Source organism: Poecilia latipinna, unplaced genomic scaffold (genome assembly GCF_001443285.1).
Source record: "Poecilia latipinna isolate Pla-1442-1.1 unplaced genomic scaffold, P_latipinna-1.0 Scaffold4403, whole genome shotgun sequence".
Taxonomy (NCBI): Eukaryota; Metazoa; Chordata; class Actinopteri; order Cyprinodontiformes; family Poeciliidae; genus Poecilia; species Poecilia latipinna.
The window spans coordinates 7,666-24,409 of NW_015117019.1; the positions used below are offsets into that span (position 1 = coordinate 7,666).

The 16,744-nt window shown below is 48.7% G+C and overlaps 2 protein-coding genes across 2 annotated transcripts in view; both read left to right on the forward strand.

Moving 5' to 3' along the window:
* LOC106942594 (caskin-2-like) overlaps positions 1-11,339 on the forward strand; it is a 15,099-nt gene extending 3,760 nt beyond the window's left edge. The window contains exons 2-12 of the mRNA XM_015025915.1: positions 1,162-1,329; positions 1,560-1,634; positions 3,629-3,759; positions 3,901-3,967; positions 4,036-4,133; positions 4,695-4,805; positions 4,898-4,999; positions 5,100-5,238; positions 5,306-6,928; positions 8,447-8,711; positions 8,787-11,339. Coding sequence (XP_014881401.1) covers positions 1,162-1,329; positions 1,560-1,634; positions 3,629-3,759; positions 3,901-3,967; positions 4,036-4,133; positions 4,695-4,805; positions 4,898-4,999; positions 5,100-5,238; positions 5,306-6,928; positions 8,447-8,711; positions 8,787-8,883 — 2,876 coding nt within the window. The 3' untranslated portion in view covers positions 8,884-11,339. The remainder of the gene's footprint in view (positions 1-1,161; positions 1,330-1,559; positions 1,635-3,628; positions 3,760-3,900; positions 3,968-4,035; positions 4,134-4,694; positions 4,806-4,897; positions 5,000-5,099; positions 5,239-5,305; positions 6,929-8,446; positions 8,712-8,786) is intronic.
* Positions 11,340-11,463: 124 nt separating this feature from the next.
* On the forward strand, positions 11,464-16,500 carry LOC106942595 (major vault protein-like). Its single transcript, XM_015025916.1, has 8 exons — positions 11,464-11,651; positions 13,701-13,880; positions 14,230-14,425; positions 14,509-14,632; positions 14,802-14,933; positions 15,016-15,110; positions 15,892-16,128; positions 16,312-16,500. Exons 2-8 carry the CDS (start codon positions 13,717-13,719, stop codon positions 16,483-16,485), a joined length of 1,122 nt encoding a protein of 373 aa, XP_014881402.1. The 5' UTR covers positions 11,464-11,651; positions 13,701-13,716; the 3' UTR covers positions 16,486-16,500.
* The last annotated feature ends 244 nt before the right edge of the window (positions 16,501-16,744 follow it).

Consider the following 16,744-nt stretch of genomic DNA (forward strand, 5'->3'; position numbering starts at 1 on the left):
GTTTTAATCTGGTGTAACCCTGGTTTAATCTGGTGTAATCCTGGTTTAATCTAGTGTAATCCTGTTTTAATCTGGTGTAACCCTGGTTTAATCTGGTGTAATCCTGGTTTAATCTGGTGTATTCCTGGTTTAATCTAGTGTAATCCTGGTTTAATCTGGTGTAATCCTGGTTTAATCTAGTGTAATCCTGTTTTAATCTGGTGTAATCCTGTTTTAATCTGGTGTAATCCTGGTTTAATCTGGTGTAATCCTGGTTTAATCTAGTGTAATCCTGTTTTAATCTGGTGTAACCCTGGTTTAATCTGGTGTAACCCTGGTTTAATCTGGTGTAATCCTGGTTTAATCTGGTGTAATCCTGCTGGTGTTTGGTGGTTCTGAAGTTCTTACTGATCAGTCGGTTTTATTTTCCGGATTGTTCTAACTCAGAGCCGTTTCAGTGTAGCTTCTGGTACCAGAACATCGGGACCCGGCGTGTTCTGACTGCAGCTGGGTTCTGGAAACTTTCTGGGCCCCCTGTGTGAAGTTGGCCCCCCACTTTCTTCAAATCGGACAAAATTGGGGTCAAATGTTTGTGCTACGTTTGTGCAGCAAAAATTTTCGTTTTTGCTGCTATCATTCTAAAGATATTAAGAAATGTTTCTAGAGGTCATCAAAGGTCAATGAACATCAGTTCTTCTATAAATAGTTTGTGCACTGATTTGAAGTCGTGCTGATGATGACTGTGGATCATGAAGCTGAGCTGGAAACAGCTGACTAGATGGCCAGCACGTGTTTTGCTCTAGTCCCACTTTTCTATTTCAACAGTACAGTTTGCCTAATCGCGCCCTCTGGTGGTCAGAAACTAAACTACAGGTCACCCAGTGTGTTTTGGGAGGTGGTGTACCAGTTCATTCTAAATAAGATCTGGTTCCAAGTGAATTTCATCCCTAAATGAAGGTGGGGGGCAACTTGACTCAGGTTTCTGGGCCTGGTCTGCAGCGAGCGGGCCGCCGGTGGGCTCTGGCTGTCGGGTCTGTTTGCCTCTGCAGGAACCAATCAGCTGCTTGCTCCATCTCATGCTCCTCCCCTTCCTGCTCCTCCATCCAGACTGACTCCTCCCTCTAACCAACCTGCCCTTCCTCCTCCTCCTCTTTCTGTTCCTGTTCCTCTCTCGCCCTGTAGGGGGCGCCCTGTCCCGGCACGCCTCTCTGCCCACCCAGCGCCAGCAGCACCCGTCTAGACCCCCCCTCTCCTCCAGCCTAAGCTCCGCCCCCCACACCGACGACTCCTACAGTCGGTATGCCCCGCCCACCCACCTGGTTCTGCCCAACGGCCTGACGTCCTGCGCAGGTACAGCACACACTCAAGATACACACCAGTAACGGTTCTGGTTTCGCGCCCAGCAAGCGTCCCCAGTCGTCCTTATTCTGGCCGGTTCTGATCTCTGACCCAAACTTTGGACTTTAGTTCATCTCGCTTCCGTTGTTTGGAGCCAAAGCTTCATTAAGGCCCAGAAGCTGCTGGCTGTATGGTACCGCCTCAGGCCCAAACAGAACCCGGTCCGTCTCTGTGTCTGATAGGTTCGTCTTCGAGCCTCCTGTCTCAGTCTGGGTGTCCCTTTGAGGACGTCTGGGTTCTCAGGGACTCGTTCCACGGTAAGCCCCCTGAACCAGAGCTTCTGCCCCGCTGAGCCCGGACCCCACGCACCGAGACGCCAGCACCCGCCTCCTCAGCCAATCAGAGCAGAGCCGCCTCAGTCTGGAAAACCTCATCTGTTATATTTCTGTCTGGAATAACTCCAACATTTTATCTGTGATCCTCTGCTTCCAGGTCTGGGTGCAATCTGGAGGTGTGTGCGCCCCAGTTTGCAGCTGGTAGGTCAGCACTGACTGATTCCTGAGTGTGTCCTGGTATTTATTTGGTACAGGAGCCCCTCTGCCCAGACTACAAGAATAATGTGATTTTAGCGCCGCTGGCCCAGGTTATGGTAGCGTTGACCCTAACCTATGACCTTTCAAGGGAAGATTGCACAAAGGTTATCCAACCTCCAGAAGCACCAATGTTCTAGTTTCTGGACATCAATTCTGGCCTCATCTAATTTTAAACTTCTCCAAAGCTTGTTGGATGTTTCACCTTTCCGTAGAAACCCAGATATTTAAAGATGGTTCGACTCTAGTTCTTCTTTAGTTCCGGTGTTTGGACCAAATTAAGACTCTTCCACATCCAGCAGTGCTTTTGTTGCTGGAAGCTCCCAGTCCGCTGCCAGCTAATAATCTGGTTAATGATAGGCCAGCACCGGTAACTAGAAGGAGACTGCTCACTAGCGTTAGCTTTGGAGAAGCTAGTGACTAGTATGACTAGCTAGTGTTAGCATTAGATAGGCTTGGAACTAGTATGCCTGGGCTGGTGAGGCACTGGATTGCCTACTTCCTCTGCTGTCCATTAGTATACATAGGGTTACGTTACCATTGGATAGGCTAGCATTAGCCTAGGATATCCTAGCATTAGCATTGTACAGGCTAACAGCTAGCACCTAGCAAATCTGGCTACTGATCTGATCAATAACAGGCCGGCACCAATAAAGTTAGTTGCTCAAGGTAGTGAAGAATTAGGTGGAATCACCCTTTAACTGTTTGCCAATTCAGAAGCCAACTTCGGCTCCACGTAATGTAGCATGTTTATGCTAGGCACCATGTTTATGCTAGGCGCCATGTTGGATTATAGGAAACTGTCAAAAGAACATGTCAATGCATCTATTCTGTTTGTTTTAAAGAAAACTATATGTGTGTTAACCCCCTTAATGCCAGCCTAATCATGGTAGTCACTAGCATGTCCTAAGCTATCATTAGTTTGCAGCCTCCTTCTCCTTGGCCAGTGCTGGCTTGTCAGTGATCAGATCAGCAGCTGGATTCAGAATGAATGCAGCTTCATCCAACAACAAAGTATCTACCGCTGGGTGGATGGTAGTCTTAATTTTGGCCCTAATGCTGCTCCATCCTTCTACCACTCTGATTTTAAAAGATTTTTTCTCCAAACTGGAGCATATTTGGAGTAGATGCCTCCAGATTCAGATCAGCTCATGCCTGTGTGTTAGCGCTGACTGCAGGCGTTCCTCAGGGTTCTGTTCTTGAACCTCTTCAGCTTCGGGTACAGAATTTCCTGCACAATGAGGTAGAATTGGTACCTTCATGAGTTAAAGGATTTTCATCATCATGAAGTTGGGTAACCATGGTAACTGGTCAACACTCAACCAATCAGAGGCCTCTGTCCGCTAGGTCCAGCAGACCGTACCAACCGGACTGGAAGCCGCTGGTCTGGAGATGCGCTGGTTGTCTTGGTGTGTCGGGTCCAAAACGCGCTGCTGCACGCTGAAATAAGAGCCTCATGCTAACATCAATCCTCACGGCTGCCACAGGGGGCGACAGCAGGTCGTCCTGCGATGTAGCTGCACTACAGAAGCTGCTGCATGTCGATCTCAGAGAGTTTTAATTGACGAAGACAGGGAAGAGCTGGAGACGCCTCCATCGAGACGTCTGGGTGCTTGCACCGCTGCAGCCGCGCTGCCCTGCATCTGTAGACAGCTGCACCCCCGGTCTGACGCCGCCCCAAGCCACGCCCACCTTCACCGGGTCTGTTGTTGTGTTTGCAGCCGGGGACAGGAACAGCGTGGGCAGCACCGGCAGCGTGGGCAGCACCCGCAGCGCTGGCAGTGGCCAGAGCACCGAGAGCAACAGCGCCCCCAACGGGCAGCAGCACACCACCAGTCACCATGACAACAAGGTACAGTCGAACACCCCGTTTCTCATAAATCATTTGAAAGATTAAAATAAAAAAATAAATCGGTGGTTTTCATGTCTCTGTAGTGACGTCATAAACGTCAGATTCTCTGATCAGTCTGAGGTTGTTTTTGTTGCTGTGCAGCTGGCGCCCCCTGCTGCTGATCCAGGAACCTCTGCTGACCCCAGCAAACAGGCGGAGAGTCCTGCAGGTGGGTTTCTCTGTGTCCTCAACTCAGCAGTGAGGTGTCCCTGCTCAGACGCCTGTCCTGTCCTGCAGGTGGCGCCCCTCGCAGGCAGACGGTGACGGTGCAGCGCCCGGCAGAGCCCAGCTTCACGCAGCAGTTCGTCCGTCCACAGCAGCTGCTGGAGGGGAAGGTAGGAGGATCAGGACTGGACCCGGTTGTCCCGGCTCTCCTCCCAGGGACACATCCGCAGGGGGCGTCCTGAATAAACCATTACTGTTACATAAAAACTCAAAAGTGATGATGATCAGAAACATTACATAAGTTTCTTCTGCAGAGTTCTTACTGTTATTTTTGAAGAATATTTTCTGGAAAAATTTGCCCAAAAGTATATATAATATATAAATATTTTTTTAAATAATTTTTTTCTAGATTTAGATGAAATGATGTTTAATTTATTTAATGCCATTACATTTTGATTTGGGTAATTATTAAAAATATTTCTGTTGTGATCAAATTGACTTCTGATGATGGATAATTTCAGTTTCAGATATAAAATCATTAAAAACTAAACATTTCTGTTAATGTTGTTTTCCATTAAAGAATGAAATAACTGAATTGTTAGAGTGTATTTTGGATCAAAATCGGTTCTGGACCGGCTCAGACCAGAACCGGGTTTGGATCAGAACCGGGTTTGGATCAGAACCGGGTTTGGATCAGAACCGGGTTTGGACTGCCTGACTCTGTGTCCCAGGATGCGGACGCCATCTTCCAGTGGCTGAGCGACTTCCAGCTGCAGCAGTACACCGGGAACTTCCTGAGCGCCGGCTACGACGTTCCCACCATCAGCCGGATGACTCCTGAGGTGAATCCACCAGAACCCCGTTAAAGGCTTGACCCGGTGGATCACACCACCAACCCCACCAACTTCCTGTTTCTGATGCTTTTTCTGTTCAGGACCTGACCGCCATCGGTGTCACCAAACCGGGGCACCGGAAGAAGATCTCCATGGAGATCAACAACCTGAACATCCCGGAGTGGCTTCCGGAGTACATCCCTGTGAGTGTTGACCTGCAGGAACCCGGGGTTCGGTTCTGATCCGTCTCAGCCCGTCCGCCGCTGCGGTTCTGTTCTGACCCGTTTGGTCCTGTCCTTCCAGTCGGACCTTGGCGAGTGGCTCAGTGCCATCGGCCTCCCGCAGTACCACAAGAAGCTGTCAGAGAATGGCTACGACTCCATCAGCATCGTCAAAGACCTGACGTGGGAGGACCTGCAGGAGATCGGCATCACAAAACTGGGTCCGGAGCCGCAGCGCCGCACACCGTCTGGGTCAGAACCTTTTCTGACGCTCCGTTTCCTCTGCAGGCCATCAGAAGAAGTTGATGTTGGCGGTGAAGAAGCTGAGCGACATCCAGAGGGCCATCTTGCAGGCGGACACCGGCGCAGGGACGCTGCGGCGTAAAGCGCCCGGAGTGCTCCATCTGGTTGCCATTGAGTCTCCGGACGCCAGCAGCGAGTGTTCCTCTCCTCACACCCCTATCATGGTGACCTTCCAGGACAGCGAGCTGAGTGCAGAGCTGCAGACCGCCATGGCGAGTCACTATGGAGGCTGCGACAAAGGCCTGGTCATCAAGAACGCCGTGGGGATGTCGCAGAGCCAGGAGAACATTGACACCCGGTGCAGAGGCTCCGGCCGGTCTCAGGAGCCTCCCACTGCCTCAATCAGTCCCCACGGCTGGTCCCAGGAGAGCCTGGAGGGAAGCCCGGCCCCGGAGAGGAACCTGCCTGAGGGCTGGGACCAGCGGCCACTGCAGCATCAGCCGCTCCCCAAGCAGGTGCCTCTGGGGACGGCCACCGTCTTCAAGTACCCGGCCATACCGGCCAAACCCAAACTGCCACGCGGTGCCTCCCCGGCTCTGAAAGGCTTCAGCTACCTGCATTCCCAGTGCGGCTCCACCAACCTGAACCCGACAGCCCGACCCGAGCATCACCGGACCCTGACGCCCCCCAACCGGCGCACCCAGAACAAGACTCGCTACGCTCTGTCGGACGGAGAGCCGGACGAGGATGACGACGACCTCACCGTTCTGCCGGCCGATGTTCCATCCTACGCCACCCTGACCCGGAAGCCCGGCCGCAGTCAGCTGGGCCGGTCGGAGTCTGGTTCAGACAGGAACGGCAATGTGGGCCGAAGTCAGTCGTTTGCCGTGCGTGCCCGCAAAAAGGGTCCCCCTCCTCCGCCACCGAAGAGGCTGAGCTCAGTGAGCAGCACAACCAGCAGTGAACTGAGCGACAGCAGCCCCACCTCATCCTCTGGGGGCGTGGTCACCGACAGCCCAGGGAGCGTCAGCAGCATCGCCGCCTCTTTGGAGACCAGCCCAGGGCCCAGACACGGCGCTGCGTCAGAGGCCAGGGAGACCGCAGAGCTCAGGAGGAAGGTCCACAGCGAATGTCTTCCCAGTCAAACCAGCAGCACCGCAGAGGTCGACCGAGGGTTGAAGTCCGACTCTGAGGAGGAGGAACCGAAGGCTCAAGGCCTGGATGGGTCTTCGTCTCCCCAGAACAGCTCCAGCGAGTGCATCCCCTTCGCCGAAGAAGGCAACCTGACCATCAAACAGAGACCCAAAGCTCCAGGCCCCCCCAGAGCTGAGGCCGTGCTGGAGCCACCAGACAAACCAGGGGCCAAAGCTCTGGAGGTTCCCGAGTTCAACCTGAAAGAGTCCGACACAGTGAAGAGGCGCCACAAACCCAAGGACAAGGATCTGACCGGCGAGGGTTCCCCGGTCAGATCTGGAGCCTCAGGGTCTGAGTCTGGTGGCAGCAGGCCCCCATCCAGGAACCAGGACGAGCTGGATCTGAGAATCAGCGAGGCCAGTCTGGAGACGCCTAGCAGCCCAGCAACAGGATCTCCTCTGAAACCTTCTCTCTCACCAAAACCCGCCATCACCTGTCCGAAACCTGTTCGCCACAGTCTGCTGGCCGCTCAGGGTGAGACACCTTCATCACATCCATGCACTAAAGAACCCTCAGAGCTCCTCATTCGGTTCTCTGGTTGGCGGGACCAGCTATAGGGGCCATCTGGCCCTGGCACCCCGGGAGGGGCCCTGGGAGGAAGAGTTTCAATTTGTTTTAATGTCTGAGTACATCCGGAGAAAGTGGGCCCTCTCCTGTTGAGTAAGGTGTATGTAGAATAATATAGAGGTGGTTCCCCAGTAAATTATATAGTAGGCTTGCCCAGTCACTGTTTCACTCATGGTTTTTCCGATATTTTCTCCAAGTGTTTTCTGGGTAAAAGAGACTAATGAATACGTTCCGTCCCGTCTGGTTCAAAGAGGCAACCAGCAGGGTTCGAGCTTCTGCTGCTTCTCTCTTCAGGTGGAACCTAGTGATGGACCCTGCTTCTGAATGGCTTCAGTCTGGTGTCGACACATTCACCAGGATTCAGGGTTGGAGTCCACCAGGTCTTTACTTGGACTTGACTTCTCTCTTAACTTCAGGCTTTATGATTTTGGTTACCTGTCCTGTCTCCAGACACCACAGTGTTCATTTGAGATATTCCCAGCGTTGCTATTGTTGGTTTGAGTTTTCTAACAGTCTTACAGTCTTAACTTGACGTTCATAGCAGCCTCTGTCCGGATTCTCTTGACTTGTTATGTTTTGGTCCTGGTTTATGACTTCTTTCCTGACTTGTTTTGTCTTGAGACTACCTGGTTTTCCTGGACTCTTCCTGTCTCAAGGTTGGTCAGCTGGTCTTGAATGAGTTTGTAAGATCTTGTAGCATTTCCTGTCTTTGTTGGGATTCAGTAGTTTTGTCTTGGTTGTATACAGTGTTTGGTGGACTTTTACCAATCTTAACTTGGGACTCGTTTTGCTTTGGTTAGGACATACTTTCTCTCCTTAGGAGATGAAGCTGATCTCAGATTTATTTATTTAGTTTTTTTGCCCAATTTTGTTTGGGATTTTCAGCTTATTACTTGAAACAAATCCATCTTTGAGTGTTTTCCACTATTGACTAGACATTCCATGATGTTAGTATGGAACGTTTGTGTTTTAGTTGTAATTTCTCGGTGTCGTCTTTCACTTTTCTTTCTGTCTTGACTTGATATGTTGTTAGAACTTACCTTCCTTGACTGGAGATTTTCTGGTCTTTCTGGGTCTTTCCAGTTTGAGTTGGGATTTCTTAATGTGACTTACCTTTTTCATTTATTGGCGAGAACTCAGGCTGGAGACTTGGTCTTTAATTAGGATCTTGAATTGGGCTTGGCTGGGATTTTCTGTCTCTGACTTTCAAATTGTGTTAGAACTGAATGGTTTTGTAGAGGAAGTTGTGAGACTTGGTCAAGTCTTCCTGGTCTATTGAAGGACTTGTGAGAGTTAACTTGTGACTTGCAGTGTTGTAGAAGACTTGTTGGTCTGGACCAGACTGGGTTGGGACTTGCTGGTCTTCTTTAACCCAAACATTGACAGTCGTGGGTGTGAAACTTGTTCTCATGTTGTGTTCTTCAGGAGGACGGTCCTCTCCCACGTTGACAGTCAGTGTGGTCCAAAGCGTGGCGTTTGCCTCCTCAGCAGTCTCCGGGCCGACAGCTCTGGGTCCTCCTGCCCCTCGCAGCCCCTCTCTGGCTGCCAGGAGACCCGTGGGGAGTCCTCTGTCCTCTGAGTCGTCTTCTGAGACAGAAGAGGTCCAGCAGAGACTGGACCAGACCAGCAGCTCTCTAGCAGCGGCTCTGAAGGCCGTGGAGACGAAGCTGACCCAGGACGGCAGTGAGGGGTGAATATTCGTCCTTCCTGTTTCCTCTAGATGCTTCTCTCTGGTGCTTTAACCGTCTGTCTCTGGTTTCACCAGCAGGGGGAGCTCTGTGAGGTCAGCAGGGACCATCTTGGATGACATCGGCAACATGTTTGACGACCTGGCCGACCAGCTGGACGCCATGTTGGATTAAAGATTTAACGTCAGGATCGCCGCTCCGCCTGCTTCGGGTTGCTGTCGGAGAACAGCGGCGCTGAACTGGATCTGCTGCTGCAGCACCTTTCAGCCAGAGCCATGATTACTTTAGATATTTCACCTGGAAGTTTAATGTCTTTATAATTGCGCAGCCAGAAAACCTTGAGTCTGTTTAGATCCATGATCAGGTTCAGAACGGTTCTGCTGGGATCCACCAGCAGACACTGTTTCAGTAACAAACATGTTAAAGTTATCTTGTTTCTTTGAGGAAGACTTTGCGGTGTGGCGCCATCTGGTGGCCACCGCTGGTATTGCACCAACATTTAAAACGGAAGTCATGTTGTGGCTCTGCAGCTCCGTCGGGTTCTTTAAGCTTCCGGTTCTGGTTCCAGGTCCAGAAATTCACATCATGTTTTATCAAATGTGAAACCATCCAGAACCGGCCTTGACCCAGTAAAACCCAGCTGAGTTCTGGAGAACTTTCTTAAACCCGAGTTTGAACTGAACCCAAAGTCCAACAAGGCCGGCAGGAGGGAGCTGGAGAAAGGGAGGTGAAAGGTCAAATGAACGGTTCTGGAGCAGAACCGAAGGTCCAGAACCGGACGGGGTTCTGGCTGGAGTCAAACTATTCTCCAGCTCTCCGTGGATTCAACACCTTCTGGATTTTCTTCCAACTTTGTAAAAAGATAATTGGGAACATTAGCTTAGCATGCTAGCATGGGTTGTTGCTCAGCAACGTTGCTAAATGTATGATTTCTGTTTATAAGTTACTGAATGTTCAAATGTCAAGACGTGGAAATGAATTCAGAAGCAGAATCTCATTAGATGAAGTTTATCGTTTTAAGGTTTTCTTTGCGTTTTGACTCTGATCCTGCGTTCATTTCCCGCTCGGTGAAGCGGTTCGGTATCACTGACTCGTTCGGACCTTCAGAACCAGACCAGGATGACTTCTCCTAGCTCTGGATTATAATCCAGCAGATGCGGTCTGGTTCTGGTTCAGCTGCCCTCTGGTGGCGCTGAGACGCGGAGCTGTTGGACTGCCCGGTTACTGAACAGGTGTTTTATCTGACATACCCGTAAATCCAGCAGACGTTATGGTAATGCGCATGCGCACATCGATGCTACGTCACATACTGCTTACTCAGCAGATTTTTTATAAATCTGTCATACCTGTAGAATCTCATTTTGTGTGTTATGTTTCTCAGAAGTTTACGGTAAATTTTATCTAATTAAGCTGCTATGTTAATTAATCATATTAACATAAATGACTTTTGCTGTTTCCAATATTGTTACCAAACTGTAATCAAGACATTAGTCCCGTTTAGCGTCACTATCACTACAAACACTGGTTGACTACAGATTTGGTCGGGATATTTTGTCCCTATAGCTAATCTACCTTTTTAATATTTTAATACTTCTTTAGAAAACTGCAGGAATATGTCCTATAAAAGCTCATGAATAGCTGGATGCTGACCGAAGCAACAAGCAGAACATCACCTCTTTCTGGACGCTGCGTGGAAATAAATAGATTTTTCTTAGTTTATTTCTTTTATTTACCGTAAACTTTTGAGAAATATGTCTTTCTGATCTGGCCCGGATGCCTCTGCTCCAACAGAACCGAGCCGGGCCCATCAGAATTATTTTTGGATTTGAAAACTATTTAGAAATAAATATGTTTATTAACCATCAGCACAAACGAACCAAAGCTTTGTACCTAGTTTATTTTTGGAATATTTTACAGTTGTTCCTCAAATGTCCGGCATACCTTCCTCGTCATCATCATCTTCATCACAGGAAGGAGAGGATTTTTTTTAAGAAGTTTCTGTCTCCTAACGTTAAAAGGCTTTTATTGTGAAACAGTCACAGGAAGTCACCAGTCAGTGTTGTCATGTTGTCTGAATTTTAACTTAAACTCATTACTCTGTTTATATTTACTGTGTTTTGTTGAAACGGGATAAAAGTAGAGGACAGAGGTGGTGTTCATGTTGTTGTCCAGCAGGGGGCGCTATTTAAATTCATGGAAGAAGTGTTGGTGATCCTATCAGTTAATTGGGTTTCCGTCAGCCTGGGAGGAATCGGCGTTGTAAATATTTATTCCTAAGTAAGAGAAGTCATTATTTACAGCTGTGTTCTCTTGTTGTTTTTATGGTGGCATTAAAATCGCCGTTTTGCTTAAATTTTTATGATGACACGTTTTTACTTCCACAGTTTTCATCTCCGGTTAAATAGACTTTGCACCAACCAGCCGCAGCCTGAGAGGAAATGACCACTGTCCCTTAAATTCCATAATAAAGGCTTGTTACAGGAAACCAAACATTTTAATTCATATTAATCATAATGGTGTGTTTCTCCGAAGCAGAAGGAAAGAACGTTCTTCCTGCAGAGTCGCGTCCTCAGGTTATATTCAGGCTTTAAGCCACGCCCACACTTATTAAAGGATTTTATTTTAATTTTTCAGTCTTGCCCTTTTCTTCATGTGATTAGTGGATCGGTCGCTTTTACAGGTTCTGGTTCAGTAGTTTTTATTTTTTACAGTGTGGTTCTCCCTGAGGAACCTCTACCCGACCTGGTGACGCAGCAGCTGCTGCAGCAGACCGTAAACCACGTGACCCTCCCGTTCCTCAGCTGCCACCCCCACTCCGTCCCTTCCCAGAACCGAACAAGTTCTGGTCTCAGTCCCAGGTCCAGTTCGTCCAGGTCCTCCGATCCGGAGCCGTGAGAGCGGAGCCTGAGCTGCTGTCTGCCCATCGAGCTGCGCCCTGAGTCCGGTAAGAGGCGCCGCTGCTGCAAAAGGAACGAAAAAAAAAAACTTTTACACTTCCGCAATTCTCTGGAAAATATTCTGCTAGGTGAACCGAAACCGAACCCGTCCTATACCCGAACACTGGGCCCGCTCTGAATCTGCTGCGTCCACCACATTAAACCAGTTTTATTTCCAGCTTTATTTTAGACGTATTTACGTTTTAAGGTAAATCCGTTAAAACTCCTTATCTGAATTAAAACGCGCCTCTGCTTCATCTTTAGGATCAAAGTCTTAATTTAACATTTTGAGGACAAATTTATGTTTATCTGTGAGGAAAACAAGACTTGGCAGATTTCTCTTCTCCACTTTAAGAAGCAGCTGGAATCTATTAGACAGCGCAGGAGGTATGGAAGTCCAAAGGTGCCAAAAGTTCGTTACCATGCAAACTACAGCATCACTAAAATGCGTTATTCCAGAAAGAGAGGATTCTGCCCTCCTTTTTAAATTATTTTTGTTAAAAAAAAATAAACAAACATAAACATTTAAAGAATAATAAATAGTTTAATTAGACAGTAACTGCTTTATCCAGATAGTTTAATTTACAGTAAAATTATTAGATTAACTCAATCAATCACACAAGTCTTGGTCCATAATGACACTATCACTTATTTATGAAAACTGAATTTTACTTTTGTTCTATTGGCTACAGAAAACATTTTAATATTCTGCTTTTATCTGTAAAAAAAAATAAGAAATGTGGTTTCAATTGTCCATAAAACTAGTTGACATTGTCTCCTCATCATCATCCCAGGAGTTGACCTTTGACCTTCTCAGGCTGGCCAAAACACTGACATGACTCTATAACGTTGAAACCTCCACCGGTTCTGATGAGTCCAATTCCTGGTGTGAAAAACTGGATGGTTGTTGGTTCCAGTAACCAGCTGAGGCGAACAGACCCCCCAGGACCCGGTTGGACTGGTTCCACCACATTCTGCCGGTCCTTTGGACCCGAGTTTTCCCCCAACTTACCAGGAATTGGACTCAACAAAACCGCAGCAAAGACACCATTACTCTGACCTCCATGTTTGATCTGAGCTACAGAACCTGAGCGGTTCCCGAACCCTTGACAGCAGAACCTCAGCAAGGTGACAAAGCCCAACAGCTGACGTATAAATAAAAAGCAGATCTCTAATGGCTTTCGTTAAACGTCCTGACAGGAAGTATCAGTCAGGTTTACAGGAAGGGATTCTAATTTCCTAGCTGATCTTGAACGCAGCATCTGGCTTATTGGTTCAGAGGCTGAAATATTAAAGTTTGACAGGAAAACATTTTCTCTGGTTTTATTATTACTGATGTTATGAAGCTGCAGATGTTTGATGGAAACGACCTTCATCCCTTCAGAACCACGAAGTGATCTGACCCAAACCGAAGCACCAATCAGGACAGACATTTCATATTTCAGTGGAAATTATTGAAGTTGAATCGTTCAAGAGTTTAACCTCAGAAATCAGTGAAGATTGGAGATGATCTTTAAAAACGATGAAGATGTCGACATGTTGAGGTTCTGTTGGTTCTGGAGGTTCTGTTGGTTCTCCGTCGGGATTCAGATGATGATTAATTAAAGAAGTTATCTTTAAAAATAAGTTTTTCAGACAAATTCAGTTAAATCTAAAAATATATTTGAAATATAAACTGGCCCTCTGAAACAAATTTAATATATGAAATGAATAAATGTAACTTTTATAAATCAGGAACGGGCCAGCCTGAAATGGGTTAAAAAAAAATTAAATATTTCATATTTCAGCCCAAACTAATTTAAAAGGAAAAAAGTGATAATAAAATTAAAGTTATTTTCAAACATAAAGATTTGAGCAATTTAATAATTGAATTAAACTACATTATTTATTTACCTGAACTGAACTGCTCCACTGACCTTTGGGCAGTAAAGGGAACCATCAGATCAAATGGTCTTTATCTGTTAAACTGATTTATGTGTCGATTTTTATCCAACTATTAAATCAGATTTTGTTTCAGTTTGGATCTGAATGAACCGGAGTCGTTTGTCCTCTGCAGAACTTGACCGTCTTCATGTCCAGAAAAGCAGGAAACCACGGACCAGAGATGGAGATGCAGGTGGACTCGTCCATCATCCGGATCCCGCCACATCACTACATCCATGTCCTGGACCAGAACACCAACATCGCTCGCGTGGAGATCGGACCGCTCACCTACATCCGCCAGGACAACGAGAGGCGAGTCCAGCTCAGGGTTCCCCTGAACGCATCACCGGAGACCTAACGCTAACCCTGGACGCGTTCAGGCGAACCGGCCGAAACGTCTCGGGCCAACCGGCCGAAAGGTTTCGGCCGCCGAAACGTCTCGGGCCAACCGGCCGAAAGGTTTCGGCCGCCGAAACGTCTCGGGCCAACCGGCCGAAACGTCTCGGGCCAACCGGCCGAAACGTCTCGGGCCAACCGGCCGAAACGTCTCGGGCCAACCGGCCGAAAGGTTTTGGCCGAAAGGTTTCTCCAGGATCCGTCTGGTTGTTTAACTTCCTATTGGGATCAATAAAGTATTTTTTAAACTGATCTGGTGTTTCAGGGTTCTGTTCCCGCCGGTCCGGATGATCATGGTCCCGCCTCGCCACTACTGCGTGGTGTCCAATCCCGTCGCCCGGGACGACGACAATGAGGTCCTCTTTGACCAATCGGGTCAGGCCAAGCTGCGCCACGCCGACCTGGAGATCCGGCTGACCCGGGACCCGTTCCCGCTCTACCCTGGAGAGGAGATCCAGCAGGTGGGGAGCGCCGCATGGCTGGACCTGTCTGATTCTGGTCCTGGCCTGGTTCTGGATGTCTGACGCTCTGTGTTTTCCTCCAGAATGTGACACCGCTGCAGATCGTTTACCCAGACACAGCGCTCCGTCTCCAGGCGCTGCTGGACTTTGAGGACGAGGGACGAGTGAAGCGGGTGGCTGGAGACGAGTGGCTGTTCGAAGGTCCAGGTTGGTGCGGTCAGGTCAGGGGTCATCTGGTTTTAGGTCCTGATAGAGGACTTCAGGTGGTTCCTTCACCCTGAACACTTTGACAGGTCTGGGAACTGTTAGAAACTTTAAGCGTTTGAGGGAAACCTGAAGAGTTTCTGTGTCTTTCCGGTTCCTGTCACGGTCTCAGGGACCTACATCCCCCGGAAGGAGGTGGTGGTTCTGGAGACCATCAAGGCCACGGTGATCCGGGAGAACCAGGCCATCCGGCTCAGGGCGCGAAAGGAAGGCAAAGACCGCGGTGGCGTCCAGAGAGTCACAGGTAATGGTCCAAACTGTCCAACTGGACGGAAGCAGCTTTCAGGAGACGCTTCTAAAGGACAACCTGTCCTGCTGTTGTCCAGGTGAGGAGTGGCTGGTGAGCAAGGTGGGGGCGTACCTGCCGGGTGCTCACGAAGAGGTCATCGACATTGTCAATGCCTTCATCCTGACCGACAAGGTGACTCCGCCTCCACTGTCCCCTCCCTCTAATCCGTGACCTGCTGAGCTAAGCGCCACCTAGTGGTGCCATACCTGTGGGCGCCTGACAGCCTCAGAGATCATCACCAGAAACCTCAGGATGTCAGTCGGTCACGTCCTGACCTAAAACTCCAGCAGCCACCGACCTTTGAACCTCCACATGTTCAGACTGTTTCCTACTGCGTGACGTTAGAGTCTCAGTCTGGGTTTGACCTCAGAGGCAGATTTTCTTATTTTATATCTGGATCTTCTGATTCACCGTCTGCCGTCCAGCAATAATTTATCTGCAGCTTTTAAATAGCAAAGGCCCTGGATAGGTCAAAGGTTGCTGCCTTAGCATTTCCACAGACGCTAGTGCCGATCTGCTGGCCTCAAACCAGTGGATTGACGCTCTGCAGAGGTCTCAGTGCTTCAGCTTCCTGCTTTTTCTTTCAGATTTTGTAGAAATTCTCCACAAAAAATCTGCAGTTACACCCAAAAGTCCTCTGATTTTTACATTTTATTTTCAATCTTAAGAAAAGTTTCTGGAAGAGCAAAATCGGTTTCCTTTTAAAGATCCCATGTTCAGAGCTGGTGGGCGGGGCTTACGGCAGAGCTACGGCACAGCAGAGAGGGAGGGGGCGGAGCCTGTTTAAACTCAGTGCAAAGGAACCTTTTCCTGTAACATCACAAAGTTCTCCAGGCAGCTGTGATGTTCTACAGAGTAAAGTCTTTAAGAAAAATGATGAGCTTCACCAGACTGAGATCTGCGTCGTTTCCAGAAAGCGCTGCATGTTCGCGCCCTGCGGCCCTTCAAGGACGCCGGCGGGCGTGAGCGGCGTACGGGCGAGGAGTGGCTGGTCACCATGGCCGACAGGGAGGCGCACATCCCATCTGTAGCTGAGGAGGTGGTGGGGGTGGTGAACGTCACCACCCTGAGCAGCAGGCAGTACTGCGTGATCCTGGACCCGGTCGGCACCGATGGGAAGCCTCAGCTGGGCCAGAAGAAGGTGGTGAAGGTGAGCACAGCACCAGTCTGAAATTAGCTTCTCAAATATTATTGTTTAAAATGTTTCTCTGAAAGATTTAGAAAGGTATAAATGAATCTGCAAATCTCCCAGCGGTTTGATTTCATTAAAGTCTTGAGTGAAGATCCGGGTCCTCAGACCTGACAGACCTGCTGTTCCTGTTCCGTCCTGCAGGGGGAGCTCTCGTTTTTCCTGCAGCCTGGAGAGGAGCTGGAAAACGGCATCCAGAGCGTGTACGTGCTGTCGGAGGAGGAAGGCCTGGTTCTGCGGGCCGTGGAGGCCTTTCATGACACGGAGGTGAGGAGCAACGCGTTTCTATCCTGGATGCAGATTATTATTCTAGATTAGAGCTGAAGCTTCGTTAAGGAACATACTCTTAATTCATGCCATCCAGACCTGCCTACTCTACTTGTTGGATTTAGCTGCATTTTCACCTTCAAACTTTCAGTGAAATAAAGTTTGAAATCTGTGTTGAGGTTTTAGGACGTCAACATGGTTGAATTGGATTGGTTTCCACTAAATACCATGTGGGCATAGCGCTTAATCATTAACTTCCACCGAATAGTGTAAGAGTTTAGGACGGAGGTCTCATTCTCTCGGTCCGCGG